At 35.1% G+C, this 18759-nt stretch overlaps 1 protein-coding gene across 2 annotated transcripts in view; it reads right to left on the reverse strand.

The window, feature by feature from the left end:
- Positions 1-17826, reverse strand: part of LOC139122055 (receptor expression-enhancing protein 5-like) — a 30537-nt gene extending 12711 nt beyond the window's left edge. Inside the window, exons 1-2 of one of the 2 annotated variants that reach the window (XM_070687431.1) lie at positions 17557-17826; positions 12092-12185 (exon numbers count right to left, since the gene is read on the reverse strand). In XM_070687431.1, coding sequence (XP_070543532.1) covers positions 12092-12185; positions 17557-17710 — 248 coding nt within the window. In that variant the 5' untranslated portion in view covers positions 17711-17826. The remainder of the gene's footprint in view (positions 1-12091; positions 12186-17556) is intronic. The other variant, XM_070687430.1, reaches the window with a different exon arrangement.
- Positions 17827-18759: the final 933 nt, after the last annotated feature.

Genomic DNA, 18759 nt, shown 5'->3' on the forward strand with positions numbered 1-18759 from the left:
CTCACTTCCGATTAAAGTTAAACTCTTATTAAAGCCCCAATAGCTGCAAATGTGTAATAAACCGATCTCAAAATATCCTGAGTTTTCCAAGAGTGTTTTCCAAGAGTTTTCTTTGAATAAGACCGATTAAAGACTGGAAAAGTGTACAACACTGTCATAAGTGTCGAAAGTGGCATGTAGAAGTCAAACATTTTAACATCATTTTAGATTTCCCGCCATTTTCAAAAACTAATCATATGACAGAGAAAAAAATACCGTCAATGACGCTGTACCTTCTCTAATGTGTGGCCAGGTCAGGTAATTGGTTGTTGGCATGGAGTTATTGGTAAATAGTTGATGATGTAGGGGCATGAGGTGAGATATGGACCCAAAGAACCCAAAAGATGATTAAATACATCAATCAAAAAAATTCTAAGCTACAGTATAAACTGCCTAAAGATAGTTCAGTGTGGAAACAAGGTTAAATAATTCAGAAATAAGAATTAACAGTCCAAAATAGTAATGACGCACTTCCCTACTGACCTGAGTGCATGTGAAATACACAACCTGGCATCTGTAAAATAAATGTATACCAAGTGATCATTTTAAGTCACTTTTAACTGTTTTTAAGGGATATTCCAAAGAGTCCTGTGGAAATGATGAAGAACGCTTATCTGGTCTAGTGTTTGTAAAACCTCATGGCTGATAATTGTCATAGTATTCAAAAGAAATTGAAAGTGAAGAAATTACTGTTTTTAATGGGCATATTTTCATTGAAATACATGACCGTGTAAAGAATATATGCTAAAAGTGTTTAAGAGTAAATTCTTTTCAAAAAATAATTTAATCTGTGACCAAAGGATTTGTATTCTTTGAGTTTACAAAATTAATTCAAACATGCAATTTGTTCAATCATCTTGTGCAGTGCAAAATTTATAAAATGACTGAAAAATAAAAAAAATTGGCAGAATTACAGTCTTTGTGATGTAAAATTATACGTTGACATCACGATAATTGTTAATCTGTTCGAAGTACTTTCTATAATTTAAAAAAGAAAAGTTCATGCAGAAAAGGTAACATATATTGTCAGCAATGTAGTGTTAATTTTGACTTTACATCAAAATATGCCTTTGCTGGATACCAAATATGTAGGGCGAAATATTAAAATCAGCCGTGTTCAGCAAAATCCACACAACAGCATTGATCCTTTTCTAATTTGATTTGATTTGCTTATGTTATCCTTGTATGACAGTCAGTACAATATGGAACTTGAACACAACACAGTGAATAAGTATGCTGTAAATGAAATGGTGTGGCTGCATCCACATGCAGCAATAGGAGTGCCTTTGTCTCTCACCCCTCATTTCCAACCTGTCCCATCCCTGAAAAAATAGTTTGGTCTTATATTTATAATGTTAATAATTTCTGTATTTGTTAAAATGTGCGCATCTCAAAAACTTTTGATCATAAAATTTTCATTGTTTTTTATAGCTGACCAGTCAGTTAACCTGTTTATTTTGAATATTTGCGCATTTTTTCTCAGTATTTGACATTTTCAGAATAGCTTCTTATTCAATTTGTCATTTTCCAAAAGTTAAAATGCTCCTTTGTCTGTTTGTGTGGTCGAGCTTTCCACAAGCATCAAATGTTGTACTTCATATAGGAAGGTCTGCTCTAGAGGGCGGGCATCATGAATAGTGTTTGTTAGTTATTTCCTCCACATAAACTTCTGATTGTACTGTAAACATTGAACATGGCCGACGTCCGATTTTCCTGTCTAAAACTTTCACTCATTTTCGTTCATATGACTCTGAAACTCAAGGAAACGATTGGGAAGAAAGAGTTATCTTGAAATATTGAGGTACTCGCCGATATTTTGCAAAATTAAATGAGAAAAAATGCAAGGAAAATGCCGACAGGCTTACACAATGACCGTTTTCAGACTCAGAGGGATATGATCATCTACAGATTATGCAACAGGCCCATATCACGTGAGGCCATGAGGGGATATCCACGCAACTCAGTACCAACACTAGCGCACACAGGGTGAGCAAACACAAAGTGAGTACCGCTAACGTCAGCTCAGTAGTCTGTAATAGATTGTAGTCAACTAAGAACCTTGGAGAAAGGCTTACATGTAACACTGTGGCTATGCCACTAAGTCCCTTTTGATTTTTGTCACAGCTCAAATCGTTCTCCTACACCTCAACCTGAATCATGAACACCCCCACCAGTTTATGATATGACCCATCACAATGGCATGACGTCAACGGATCTTGACAGACGGAAGTATTGACAGACGGAAGTAGTTGACACCAGCATACTGGTTTTCAACTCTAATACCTTCTCTGTCTATAAATAGACACGAGAAGGTAATAAAAATTACAACAACAAAATGTTGGTCATCGTGTGTTGTGCGTTCAGTAAATGCATCATGCTTGTTTCTGGTATGATCACGATGTGTATGTGTAGGAAATGCTGTGTTTTTTTTACTGTTAAAATATGTAGGTATGGCTAAATCAGTGAGCAGTGATACTTCTATACACAAATCTGTTAGCAAATTTACACTAACCAGCTTTGGTTTGAAAATAAAATCATAAAAATAATGCATAAAATTCCCAGCTCTTGGGGCTATAAATGCATTAATTATTCACTTGTATGTATTTTTGCTGATAGATGAAATTGCCAAATTTTATAATAATCAAACAGCCAATGTTAAGTAACAATAAATTTTATTGCTTTACTGGCGATTGGTAAAATAAGTGAATCTAAATCCCAGTGAATTTTAAGGTCGTAAACACCTAAATTACATGGAAGATTAAAAGTTGTCAAGCATCTGCACAAAACTCTCAATCATGCATAGAGTGATCAAAGGGGTGACACACAGGTTAATGAGGAAAACCTGATAACTCCATTTGTGTATAGAACTAGAAGTGTCTAAATCTATAAAATACCATGTGTGTATCAATCACTATGGGCAATTAACCAATGAATGTTTTTCAAGCAAATTCAAATCAAAAGAAAACAAAAAAAAAGAATTCACATGTCTCAAGCTCTGTAACTCACGAATTTGGTGACCTACAATTTACAACTGTTGTTCATTTTCAAAACCAAGCCAGTATTCCCATAAACACTAGTAGTTAGTGACAATGTTTAATTTTATTTTTATTTTTCATTGTTCTTTTCCAACTTGTGTCAAACGGTTTACAAGTTCTAAGACTACAGGCTGTTTTGTATATATACTATATATTTTAGGTTGATCAATCAGTTGATCAGATTCCTAGTCTAACCTTAACAAGTAACTGGTATATGCTGTATTTATTGTAATTTTGAAGCACTATTCTAACTATACAAGACAATTAACCCCCCTTAGATACCTCCAGTGTAAATTAAAATTCTTTACAAGTGTAATTAATTCCATACCATTCATTTTGTCTTCCTGAATTCCCAGGATGCAAAAAATATGTAAATTGATCTTTTAATATGCAAACCTGATCAACGAAACTTTCAGAGTTTTAATTCATACTGACTAATGTGAATACTAATGACATGTCTGTTGGAAATGTTGACTTATAAATCACATCAAGTGATCATTTTAATCACTAGAATGCCATCCCATGGTTTCTAAAACTGTTTTGCATTTTGTTCCAAAAACAGCAATTGCAAAGCAACATGAGGAACTGAGTCATATACATATCTCAGACATATTATAAGAAAATCAAACTGGTGCCTGTACAGGCTACACAGAAAATACTACACTTGTGATACTTTTAACTTGTAGGTTCAATGTTTTGATACAGTAATAGACACAACCAGTAAGACTGAGAATTACACTGACATTTAATGAAACATAATGACTTTTTCAAGATTTTTCAAACGTCTTTCAGGCACACATTTTGAGTAACCCACAGCTATGAAAGAAATAAAAGGAATATTCCTATAATGGAAATGAATTTCAAGCCAGTATGGACACAAAAGTGCAAGAATGCAAGAACACTTGGAGGTACAGGACCAAGATTCTACGTTTACACCGAAGATGTCTCAGATAACAATAATCACAATTCAGAAATCTTCACAGATTCTAAAGAAACTGAAAGTCCTATGGGTCACATTTGTCAGTCTCTACTGTTCTGTCTTTGCTAACTTGCCATATTCACCGTACATTAGAGATGGTGTATTTCAAAATGATGAGGTACGTACAGAGCCCAGAGAATACTTGCTGAAATTTAGACTAAAGGATCATTACCTTCATCCAAAGAAACAATGTGACTTTTTAGATCCTGAAAGTTTGAAATCTCCATTTTGATCACAGAGTTGATGAGAATTTCTAAATGTGTGCATGCAAAATCCTGTATCACGGTTTAATAATTGATAAAACAAAACTCAATGCTATAAGTTTATATTTGAACTATGAACTTTGGGCTGTGACCGGCTGTTCTGACCCTCACAGTGGAATGGACTTCACTTTAAATACAATGTACTGTACATCACTGAATACATCTGTTACTAAATATAAACAGCTTTATAAACTATCTAAATATTTCTATGATGATTTTTAAAAATTTTTACTTAAGCATGATAGATTAATTCTTTGTTCATGTTCACCTGGTTGAATTTGTCTACTGAATCAACATCTATTTTCTGACCATGAAACTATAAACATTTAGACAACTGATGCTGTAATGGAAACTGAATGATTTATCAAATCAAAATGAAACTTGTGGGGTAGGGAATATACAAAATTAGGTGAACTTTCAACTGAATTCAATCTGTAAATTGCGAATTGTCACCCTTTGGGAGAAATCTGATCAACTTCAGATGCGACAGATGATACAAGGCAATGTGACATCACAATTACTAGTCTGTAATCAGGCTGGCATTCCTCTCATCTCAATATCCATCATACAATTCTCATGCGACCATCATCAATATTACAATCACAAAACACTATCCCTTGTGTAGGTTACAAATTTGTTATACTGTTTGTCTTGTCACACATAATTACTGTATCAGCTACACAAAGGTCAATACATTTTGTTGCTGATTACAGTCAATGTTTGCATTTACTTGTAAATCACACTGGTACAAAATACATTTTTTTGTTACTGATAATTAATGCTATAGGTCAGTGAGATTCAATGAGATTGAATTCACATGCATATCTGACCTTTCACATGGTACCCACTGTAACCGTCCCATGTTACTGAATATGGATAATAAAACATTCATTAAAACCTGTTCCAAAAATAATCGCTCATGATATTGTCGGACAAAGTTGAAAATATTTATTTCATTGAATGGCAGTAAACTGTACAGTGTAAAGGTGAGGGCAAATCTGCATCATTGCTACTCAAAATATACTCCTACTTGCCTCTAGTCAGGGAAGATACACAGGTTTATACATTATCTGACTAATTACAATAACAGCCTCTCTTCCCTCTTTCACATCATCTTTGTAAATCAGGTACAGCTACAATTGCATTCATTCATTCATTATGATTCTTAATATGGATATCCTATCATTCATTCATTCATTCATTCATGCATAAGTCATGTTCCTGGGATCAAATTCAGTACCCACGGCTTCAAATTTTCTGAGATGTGAAGTATTTCCTCAGTACATTGACTGAGATGGTAAAAAATCTCCTCAGATTTAATAAACTGATTGTATCTCTGGGTTGAGTGTATCAGGTAATCACAACTGACAAATATCAATAATGATGACGGCAATGATGCCATTGTCTCACAGGCAATAGTGTTGGAAGTCTGTTGACCCTCACGTTTATAGTCATCTCATTTTGGGTCTGTACTCCACATGTCTATGGTCCGGTTAGGCCCTGCTGATACTACATCATCCCATTACGATGATGGAATGTACAAAAATAATCATATTCAAATGGAATGATATCTCCTTTTATAAATGTACTTCCCTATTTGTCATAACTAAAAATCTATAGTATTACCAGCAGTAATTAATGTAAAACATTCTTTTGCTGCACTTACATAATCCAGACATTTCAAGCTCATCAATAGTTGTGTTGATGGATTCCATGATGATATCAACATTTTTTAAAAGCCAAACAAAGGTGAGGTTGTCCTGGAAATATACCTACATACGGTTTAAGTGTTTGTAATTGTAGATCAAACGCCCACACCTTGGTCACGTAAATTACAAATATTCAAAGTGTCACAGTACAGATATGTTGTGGCATGCCATGAAATTGTGACAACGCTTTGCAAATACCAATGAATGGGTATTCAATGATTCCTGCATATCCCACAATCGCATAGCCATTTCACCCTGAAATTTTGATACCATCCCAACTGATGTCGATAGCAAAATTGGACCTTTACATCCTATGTTACCTGAAGGAGCAACAGTACACACACCTTATATGAAACAAAAGGTCAAGTCATTATTTTAATGTACCATTCATTTGTGTGTGTTCATGGAGTCTAATAATACTTTGCACCCAACAACAGCTGTTCTAAGAGATGTTTACATTTGTGACAATTGCGGAAGGTCACTGGTTCATTACATGTAGTACGCAATTACTCTTTCAGAAAATTTATGCTGACAGTGAATAAAAAAGCACCTGGCTAGAGCTGTGTACACACAATGATGGACCACCATGGTAATTTGTTGTCAATGAAAAGCGACCTAGCGGCCGATATAGCTCCGCTGTATTTATGTAGAGAATAACTATTTTTTACACATGTTGATTAGGAAGGTGGAAATCTTTGATAGCTCAATGCTGAGGCCAGAAAAAAGTGGCTAAAATAAGCTGCAAAAATACACAATTGAAGATTTCATCATACTTTGAATATATCACATCAGATCATCCCTAAGAACATGTCAACCAAAGCTATCTGATGAGTAGTTTTTTGAGAATAAAATTTTCTAACCAAAGATGGCAACAATTGCCCCAAAAAAATGAAATTGCAGATTTCATTATTATTTCAAGAGATCAAATTTAGTTCATAACTTCATCTATAGAAACCTGTATACCAAATTTCAAAGCTGTTAGACCAGTACTTTTTTTGAGAAACACATTTTTTGACCAAAAGGGGAAAAATTGCCCCAAAAATTCAAAATTGCAGATTTCATCATTATTTTTTAATAAATATCATTTAATTCATCTATAGAAACCTGTATACCAAATTTCAAAGCTATCGGATGAGTAGTCTTGGAAATACACGTTTTGACCAAAAATGGCAAAAATTGCCCCCAAAATACAAAATTACAGATTTCATCAGAAATTCATTATATATTACTGAACTCATCTGTAGAAACCTGTATACCAAATTTCAAAGCTATCAGACCACTAATTTTTGAGAAACACATTTTTTGACCAAAAATGGCAAAAATAGCCCCAAAATTACAAATTGCAGATTTCATCATAATTTCAACAAGTGTCATTAAGGTGATCTGTAAAAACCTGTATACCAAATTGCAAAGCTATCAGATGAGTAGTTTTGGAAATTCACATTTTTTGACCAAAAATGGCAAAAATTGCCCCAAAAATACAAAATTGCAGATTTCATCACAATTTCAATAAACATCATGTAGTTTATCTGTAGGAACCTGTATACCAAATTTCAAAGCTTTCAGATAAATAGTTTTGGAAATACACATTTTTTGACCAAAAATGGCGAAAATTGCCCCAAAAATACAAAATTTCAGATTTCATCAGAAAATCTATATATATTACTCAGTATATCTATAGAAACGTGTATACCAATTTCAAAACTATTAGACCAGTACTTTTTGAGAAATACATTTTTTGACCAAAAATGGCAAAAATTGCCTCAAAAATGCAAATTTGCATATTTCTGCACAATTTGAACAAATCTGAAATACATCATCCCTAGGGACATATGTACCAAATATCAAAGCTATCTGACTTGTAGTTTGAAGAAGAAGATTTTTAAAGATTTTTTTACCAAAAATGACAAAAATTGCCTTCAAAATACATATATGCAAATTTCACCACGATTTGAACAAATCTGACTGAAGTCACCCTAAGTAAACTGCATATCAAATTTCAAAGCAATCGGACAAGCGGTTTCAGAGAAGAAGATTTTTTTACCAAAAACACCAAAAATTGCCCCAAAAATACAAATATGCAAATTTCACCACGACTTGAACAAACTCAAGTGTGGTCACCCCAAGTGAACTGCATATAAAATTTCAAAGCAATTGGACTTGCAGTTTCAGAGGAGAAGGCAATTGTTGACGGACGACGACGACGACGACGGACGACGGACGACGACGGAAAATCAACCTATTTGATAAGCTCCGCGTCGCTGACAGCGGAGCTAAAAAGGGCAATGAACACACTCAGTCCACAGATCAAATAAATGTAGATAGAAGATATTTCTGTCACTTTTACAGTGTAATTTATATCACGTGAAACTTGAAATACAGAATTCTTGTTTTGCGTGCATTGCTGCACTTAAAAAGGCTGTCATGATTTAGCCATGATTTGGGGAAAACTGCACTGAAAAGTGCTTTGTTGTGAAGTGCAAACACCATTAAACTATGACATGTATTAACTTCATAAATTTCAAAACAGCATATTAATGAGTTGCATGTTACTTGGCATGACTGAGGTCCCAAGCAGTGTTTGCTAATTGATTATTTTATCTTCTAACTTTATATCCTTTGGAAATGCAGTTGTAAAGTTCAATCGTCATAACCATCCTATCAAGTAAAGTCCACATTACATAATCAATAGTCAGCTTACTGCTTTGGTAAGGACAACCAGTGGCCTTGGTTGCAGATCACAAATCTAGGGACTCAATAATCAATTTCACTGACAAGTTTCTGTCTGTCTGCCAATTCTTGGTCTTTTTGTTTGTTTAATATTTGTCTGTCTGTCTGTCTATCTGACAACTCTTTGCCACTTTTGTCTATGTGTCCTTGGATCTGTCTAGAGCTATCTGTCAGTTTCTGTCTACATCCAAGTCAGTCTCTCTCTCTCTCTCTCTCTCTCTCTCTCTCTCTCTCTCTCTCTCTCTCGCTCTCTCTCATATTTCATTGTTTATAATTGCCATGTCTATTTTCCCTTGTGGCCATTGGAAGGAATGTTGTGATCCACAGTGGTTTACAGTCTACTGAAACTCTGCTTTTTTTCAGTTTGATCATCTTTGTACTGTAAACAGTCACAAATATTTGACAAATTTGAAAAAAAATTATGGCAAGGGGACAAAAGGCCACAGGTGTATCTTACAATATGCCTGTCATATAGTTATTTAGATTGTAAGACTCTGAATCATGACTTGCAATGGCAAGCCATGTGATGTAAAAGATAAGTCTATTGGGTTGTTTCCATAGACCCCAAAAAAGATGGAAGAGGATGATCCGGTATCTTTCAGAACAAAATTTCCAAAGGGAAACAATTGCTGAAAAAGTGCCTGGTCTGATGACCATGAGCAAATGTTGTTTGCAGCTTTGAAACAATGGTGGGTGGTTACAGCACTGAGCGATCAGCTGCCGACAAAACAAGCAGAATTTTCCCTTCAAATAGCACAGCATCTTGAAAAGCTCATTGATAACAAAATGCTGAGTGATCTTCTAGTTTAAGGTCATCTCTGGTTTACTCTTTAACCAGACTGAAAGGAACTTTGTAAAATGATAAACTAAAATAACGACATGTAAATAGTTCTACTGTCAGATAAATCTAATGACTGTGTAAAACTAGACCAACAACCACCTGTTGTGTAATATTGCATGAAACATAGTCAGAATAAATTTCAGTCTTTTCACTTCCAGCATCTCAAAATATGCGATGACCGGGTCTCATTCCACTAAAAATATGATCAATGTGTGAAAGCATGCAAATTATGAATAACCACACAAAACAACAAATATACAACCGCACCTATGGTACTGAATTCATGATGGTTCAAAATATATCATTATGATGATGTGTGGACATAGTGTGTTGCTGCTACCACCGATCACTTCCAAATTAGTTGACTTATCACAAAAGACTGCATACTTTTGACAGGGCACAACCAGATAATTGTGGAAATTTTTGGCATAGACACGCAACTACTTAGTTGACTTGTCACATTTATATTTGCGACATGAATACTGTATCCTTAAATAGCAAAATAACAGTAATGGGCTGGTAGGCAGCACAGTGCTTCTATATGTTAGTATTATACCAGAGAGTAACTCTTTGTGGCTTCATTTCTATGTTAATCAGAATCACTAAATATATACACATGTGTATACAGACTGTGACATAAATTATCAGGCAGATGTGAAACAAGTACCCTGGGCTTGCTGTATGTTAACGTTACCATCTATGGCTACTCCTTGCGTGTATTTCCACCTGTAGTGTACATGATGTACGACATTACAACATACCGTTCTTGCAGGTGGAGCTTAGGGCTTTATTTCCACTCCACCATGCAACACAAAAATCTTTTGGGAATAATACTTCAGCTGTTGCCACAGAGGTTAGTATTGACCAAAAAAGATCTCCTCAGGTCTATGAAAAACAAGCCATGTTTTGTTTTGATTAATTAAAATATTCTCCTCAGTTGACATGGAGCTCTCAGAGACTCAGCAAATATTACCTTCAATAGGTATGCTGACATTTACTGTTGAAAGATTATGCTAATTATCCTAATTACATTAATTGGTGAAATTGACTCAAGGGATTTTTATAATTTTTTAGTGATTATATTAGTATGAAATCCCCTTTTATAAGAAGTTACATTTTTGTTGACAATGGTATGATCCAAGACATTCTGCACAAAGTTATGAATAAAACAAATTTGCTTTCCTTCACAGTTGACGCTGCATGCTCTACTCTAGCCATCACATTTTCCACACACAGACAAACTCACTGAGTATGCACTGATATTAAGTCACGCTTAAAATTGAAATTATGGACACTGCTATGGAGAGAATACCAGTTATTTCTAACTGGATAAAAAAATAATTGTTTGGATTGACTGTAAAACAATATTACATGATGGCCAAAAAATTGTATGTAAATTAATTTGCATAGTGATACTGGCTTTAGGGTCTATGCTTTACTGGAAATGAAAAAGTGTGGACCAGGGAATCAAGCTATTAATCTACTGCCAGACAAATATCCAATTTGAATGTCTGACTCACAAAAGAGAAAATGCATGCAAGTTAATCAATAAATGAAATTGTGCAGAACCTGCAGAACATTGATCCAAACTAAATTCTATGCAACACTAAATAAATCCACTGCACCATGTACATTGCTTTAAATACACAATACATATGATGATATACATGAGAACAACCAAACTAAATTATCATCTATTGTTTGTCACCATTGAGGCTAGGTCAACAACCTAAGAGAAGTAACCCCCAAGCACAGCAGGGACCTTCAAACCTTATTGTCTGTACAAAAGAAATAATATTATCATGCAATGTTATCAGGTTATTTCCTTTACTGGTGTGAGCCATTGGACTTTATTCTGTTCACATAAATGATGCTTAGTCTTTTGCCATCAAGACATTCGTCTCACTCTAATTGTAGATGTAAAGACAAAAATGCTTTGATGACATAACATAGAATGTATCCTTTGTCTTCAGTTTTGTTCTGACACTGGACAAAGTGACACATCCTTTGTATTCAGTTTTGTTCCGACACTGGACAAAGTGACCAGCTAATTCTGCAAGCCAGTTTCCAATGAAAAGTTCTTTTGCCTTCTGTGAACTCCTGCTCTTCCCCGGCCATCCATCAAGTTTGATTTGCAAATTATTTGAAATGTTTTGAGCAAACTGTAGTAAGACCCAGAAACACCCTGATTGCTGTCCTTACAGATTTAAAAGCATGGATTCTCAGGCAGTAAATTATATTCAGACTGTTAGAAAATGGCTGATCATAACTTTCAATGCGAATCACTGACCCTCAGAAGGTGACCGCTTTGTCCCATTAACAAGCACAGGCCAAGGGACCAGCACATGTCCCTATACAACTTGTACTCGTTACATACTCTTGTACGGATTTTATTGGCCACCTGGTGTAAAAATAAAGCCTACAATGTTGTCACGTTGTAAAGCAGACACACATCACAACAGTGATAAGTTAGAGAAGACTAAGATTCTACTTACCTGCAGTATGCTGGGTATAAGAAACCAACTAAATTACACAGGAATGATGCACCATAACCAAAGATTAAATACACTGCAAAAATAACCACCACAGCTGGAAAGAAAAAAGAGAAAGATAAAACTTGCAGTGAATATTGATTAGAGAGAATTATGGAATTAACACTAATAACAGAAAAACAGAAATTACAATGTACATATTCTAGGAATGATTAATATAAAGTATGAAAATTCAAAGACAATGCCAGAAATTTGCTGTGTTGTTAAATAACCAGACTAGTAAATGTTCTTTATTTAAAAGAAACCAATATTTAAATTTCTCCAAAAAAAATTGTAGAATGTTTGAAACAGGATGTGAAAGTATTAAAGCTAAAATTATTTTGAGTCACACACTGTTTGGGTATTTCACTGTGGATAACATGTAAATTTTCAGGCTAACTAATAAATTCACTTTCTAACATTGGCAGGTGTATGAGAAACACAGCTAGCCTATTATTCTTATAATTTCACCTTTGAAATCCGCTGCTCACACATAGATGATAGAGCATGGCAGCCATTTTGAATTTTGAAAATATTGGGAAATTTATGATGATCTTGGTGGTACAAACTTTGGTGATGTGTGAGCCCACACTCCAACTACATGTACATGTATACAATTTCTCTTTCCTTTTATAACACCTTATTAGTACTGAAAGTAATGTGAATCCCAGTTTTAGAAAGGCACATATAATCCCTTCCTAAAGCAACAATTATACCAATGACATGACCATGTCACAGTTATTTTAAGCCCTAGCAGCAATATTGTATTGCTACTTATATTAATATGCTGGTTGTATTCATTCAATGTGGGGCTTCTGAAAGGGTGGGAGAGTTCACAGAGAGAGATGAATAAACAATGAACTAAATTCAAATATCAAAATATCCTCTTTGGTAAATAAAAAAAAATAGCATATGTACTTTTCAGAGCAATTGACCTTGGAAGCAATCACATAATACATTTCATTATATTTTTTAACCAAGGTGTAGCTGATAATTGTCCCTCTTAGTGAATTATTTTTCCTTTTTGCTTTTTTGAAATGATTGCTTCGCTGACGGTACTCTTCTCATCCGTGTATGTCTACAATATGAAACATTCATTTCTACAGTCCAATTGAATAGTGAAGGATAGTGTTACATAATGAAGTCTGTTGCATTCTGTGGATCTTTACAGTACATGTACATCATGTTGGTCAAAGGTCAACTCAATTGGACATTTAAAAGCACTGTTACAACAGAGCAACCCACCAACAGAAAACAATGGTATCTACTGTACATCAAACAACACCCCATATTGTGTCTGTGTTGCCGGTGTTGCCAGTGAAACACGTGTCCATTGAAATCTTAACATGCTTTTCAGAGCACATATTCTGATTTGAAATATGTAAAAACACAAGAACAACAGTCATATTGAATATGCTGTGAACTTCTTTCTTTTTCATCATACTGTTGTATCTTTTTTCAAAAACCAAATATTCACAAATGATTGTCTCCTTATCCGCATACATTGAAAGACACATCACTAAAACTACAAATGTCATATTGTCAATGCTTCTTTCTATATCATAAACTTCCTGTAATGAAAAAAACCGCCGTAAAGATATAATCCACAGACATCACAAAGTATAAGGTTTTTAATGATTAATGGACATGATTGACAATAAGTGGAAATAGATAGCATTACTGTGAAGATTATTGGTTGGTATGGTCATACGGTGCTCTGTGATAATACCTCTACACCGATATCACATCAGCAAAATTTTGTCACATTATATGGTTGTTGAATGACGGCACTGCTATCTTTGTGACACTGTTAAGCTTTCATTTCAATTTCTACTTTTGTAGCATGTAAAAGAATAGGTACAGTATCACTATGATTCATAAAGAGGTCAGTATATTGACCCCTGATGGATCACTTTGACCGAGGTCATGCCTCCCTTTATTTGATAAACACCCACACACAAATGTCACTTCCCACACTTGTTGATACAAGACAGTGATATCTCTACACAGAATTTCAGACATTTTAAGACAAAGCTGTTTTACAAGTGTGCAAAATAGTGAGAATATATAATAATAGTAAGAATGCCATCGGTGTTTTACCTATAATCATCATAAGATGGGATTATCCTGAGGACACAATTGTCCATAGAACTGCTGATTTGGATAGGGTGGGAGAAGAATGCAGCATGACTGGAAGTTTTATCTGGATATTCTGTAGTTGAGGTTCAGAACTCAGTGAAGCACTAGAGGTTGCGCCGTCAAGATTGCAAAAAATTTACAAGTTGAAGTTCAACTTTTCATTGTCATTCAATACATAACAGAAAGTTTCAGACAAGAACTGACGCTTGCTTTTGTTCTATGAGACTATTCTCAGATATGATTTTGGCAGAGTAAGTATCAGGATGACATTCCAGAAGAATGTGGAACTGTGGAATCATAACTTTTCTTATGCTTCTATTGAAAGTTTGTTTGTTGTTGGGTATCTTGAATTTATTAAGAACAAACTATGTAAAATTGAATTGTAATAAAGTTGAATTGTAATTTGGTTAAGTATCAACCTGGTCTATTTAGACTGCATGAATGTATTAAAGATTACCTACAGGTAGATGGATGGATCATATAAATTACATGTCATACAAAAGTATAAAACCTGTGAAACAAATTTAGTAAGTTGCAACACTAGATGGTATAATCTCACCACAATTTCTCAAAAAACCACCTTATAAACTGTTATAGTCTCCTGATTACATACATGTATCTGTGTCTTTTAATTTCAGCATTGTTTTGCTTTATCATTATTTTACAGTCAAATAATTACTACTGTCATAAGATAACCATACTGAATATATCAAAGTGTTTCTCTTCCTATGCACAAAATCACAGTCCCAAATACGAGACAGCATTTTAGCTACCAAATTTTCTATTATAATCAATGGGTTATACACATCCTGATACTCTTGAAATTTAGCAAAATATTATGTGAAGAAAACATGCAGCAGAAAAAAAGAGATGTTAGAAATAGCTGGAGGCATCAAATTATCTTAACCATTTCTCAATTTTTAGTATGAATCACTGTTCAGTAGATCTGAACAGCCTGACTTCGGGACACAGAACCTTTGTCTAGTGTTATGTAAGCATCCTTGGATTGGAAGCTATCAGGCATGCAAAGTGATCATGCACGAACATGGTGACTACTTTGCAAGTGAAATACAATGCAAATGATCATAGGTGAATAGGCATCAATAGCTAAGTTCAAAATCTCTTGTTTTCATGGAAATTTTGTAGCTGAAGATTGTCATCAATAAAGTATGCGTGTACCTCAGATATGCTACAACAGTTTGCTGATACTTGGAAACAGGTGGAAGAACGCGGTCTTCTTGACAGCCGAAATAATCCTTATTGAGATTTTGTCTATGTGTTAGTGTATAGTGTTTGCGTCATTGTGTTATTTTGGATGACACAGCAAATACTTGTCAACTTGAGACTTGAACTCCACCGTATAAATTCTTTCTTGGCCAAAATTTCTGAACTAAGTCATGTAGCGTTATTATGGCATTGATGTATATCAAGCCAGTTCTTGAGAGTGTAATGATTTATGTGAGAAGGCCTTGAGTCAAAGTATTAAGCTACAGTACCACTTGACTCAATAGAGTTTCTAATATCATTGAGGCATAAATCAAGATACTACTGATCTACATACACACAGTTGGTTGTACAAAGACCCATTCCACTGAAACTGAAACCCCACTGGATGATCTTCCTTACAATCATAAAAATGTTCACATACTAATCTGCAGCTGAGGAAAACAATTTCAGCAGACCATTCACTAAGCTACACAAATGCACAGCTATTATATTTCTCTAAATTCAACTGGAGAGGTTACCTTAATAAGAGTAGGATATTATGAATTGCTATGGATGGATTTATTCATCCCTGGGACTTCCACATACACAGCTGTGTAAGACCACACCCATTTTTCTCAAGGGCAATACACTTTACTGTATTATTCCAATGGACTGAAGCTTATGCAAAATTATATTCCTGTGCTGGTCTTTATCTAAAATTTTGATTTGAGTGATGAATTTAATAGGTACAGGCTAATAAGGCATATGCTACTTTTGTTGAAATATGCAAAATAGATTGACTATTATCTAAATAAAACAACAAAACTAATATTTGTGATATGAACACACTTTACTCTAGCACTGGTTCAGCAGACACATAGAATTCTAGCACTGGTTCAGCAAAATAACAGTTGACTACAACATGTTCTATTTGAAACTGTTGTGGTACTTCAAAACTGGCTTCCAGAATGACTGATTGGTTGAACTGATGCGCTGGGTGTCACTCACCTTTTGACCCACACAGATCAGAGTGACAGCAGTTTGTTGATAGCTAATGGTGGCTTAATAGTAAAAGCACCTGGTCTACAGTCTTAATATCGAATTGTTTCTTGGGTTACTTTCATCGACTGCCCAATAGAATGTATTTGCAGATAATACCTTTTCTCCACAATTCCTGTTAAGCTATGAAACTTCACTGTTACTAAATATTATTTACCCAAAATTATTTGTTTATGACACCTCTAAGTGTGCAATTACTTTAAATTAGTCACCTTTTTCTACTCGACAAAGTTGAATGTTCAGATGCTAGCCATCATTCCGCACATCTCTTGATACAATCCTGATTTCTTCCACGGTAATACAATGTACATTACATTTCTCATTGTTTCGCAGGAAGGAAATGGACAATCATTCACTTTAATAATTGACTGACCATTTAACTTGTTTTCAGTGGTGCTACATAAATTACTTTTTGTGGACTGCTTTACACAGTCACGTTTTCTGAACTTTTATTCTTACAGAACGGGGATTCAGGATTGCATCAGTGAATGGATGTAAATGAATAGAGAGAGTAGCCGTGATCACAGCATGGCGAAAAAGGCCAAATCAGCACGCAAATGAGTACAGGTTCTGACTCATCCTTTTGCAGTAAAGGTACACGTACACATTATAAATCGAATACGGTTTGGTTTCAAGAGTACCGCTACTACTATTAGTATCATCGCGTGAAAAATATAGCTGACGGCCAAAAGCTGGCACTGATGGCCACCAACAACCTGGCACACTTTAATTACTTCGCCAGGCCATGGTGCTCCTTTTTAGCTCCATGGCCAACACCGCGGTGCCTCATTCCACGCTGTAAGTTACTATGCAATGACTGCGTGAAAAAATAAATTGCAAACAGTCGTCTGATACATTTCTGATACAGTAATATTACATAGACATTTGAAAAGTTAGCCGACGATGTCGTCAAAATTGAAATTTTGATTTTCATACTGAAAGTTGAACATTGCTAAATCATGATTTTATAGTCTATCGGCTAAATGAATGAACTACATGGACCGTGATACGCAAACGACACTTACCACCGCAAAAGTACGTCCTCTTCACGCCTGTTTTCTTTTCAATCTTTTCGAGTATTTCAGTGAATGCATTTTTTTCGTATAAGAATTTTTCAAACTTCTCTTTGACGGTCTGCGCTTGTGCTTTAATTTGCGTCTCCGTTTCTGTTGAAGCCATTTTGATTGGGTCGCGATACGGTGCTGCTTTCGTGGCGATGATACCTGATGTACTGTACCTGGGCAGTTACCGAGAAATTATTCAGCCCTGGGTTCGTCCTTTACGCGTGCGCATTGACTATCATGTTAGGTGACACTTTCCTCCAGAAACAGTGGTGGCGCACTCACCATCTGACGCCTTCACTTTCGAGGGACGCACCACTAGATCTCTGGGTGGGGGTCACAAGATGGGGATATGTACTTTTTTAACGTGCTCCACTTTCCAGCTATTGACTAAAAATTTTGCAATAGCAGCAAGTTGCACCATGCAATTTACTAACAAAATCCACCGGCGCACTCTTTAACCATGGTGGTATCATATATTTGAAAGACACTCTGTAGCTTAATCAGTTAATCTATTAGATCCATCATTATATATAGTTTGTTCACAAATTTAAATGAACCAAAACAATAATTAGATTTAACACTATCATGATCAACTTCCGCTGATTATACGACAGGGAACTGATGTTGTTGTTTATGTTCATGCTGCTACTTGCAAATTATAATTGAAGAACACATTTGTTTTTCTGGTCATATTGTTGTCGTTGCAGACACATACAAAGGAACATAATAATGGCATAATTGGCAGCTTCCAGAGCTTTAAGCATGAGGCAGGTACCGAGTACATGTCAGTGCTGATGCTGGTTAGTGACCAAACAAATTAGTCATTTCCTTTTTTTACCCATTTTTGTCCATACATGGGTAAAAACATTTAATAACATTGTTTTCAAAATTATGTACACATATTTAACTGAGTCTCTGGGATTCAATTTCTTTTGACTGAATTATATGCACCATTTAATAAAAATAGTGTCAAGGGAAAATAATGCTCACATTTGATCAGTGCTTGGTTGAAATGACAGGTATGTGGGCTGTTCGTGGTTTCTTTGACCGAACTGAAAAATCTGGCAGTGTATGATGCTGCCACAATGACTGGACAATAGGTATCAACCAGACTGCCTCTATATAGTATATCTAACAAGGATGGCAGATTCATCAAGCCAAATG

Source organism: Ptychodera flava, chromosome 21, assembly GCF_041260155.1.
Source record: "Ptychodera flava strain L36383 chromosome 21, AS_Pfla_20210202, whole genome shotgun sequence".
Lineage (NCBI taxonomy): Eukaryota > Metazoa > Hemichordata > Enteropneusta > Ptychoderidae > Ptychodera > Ptychodera flava.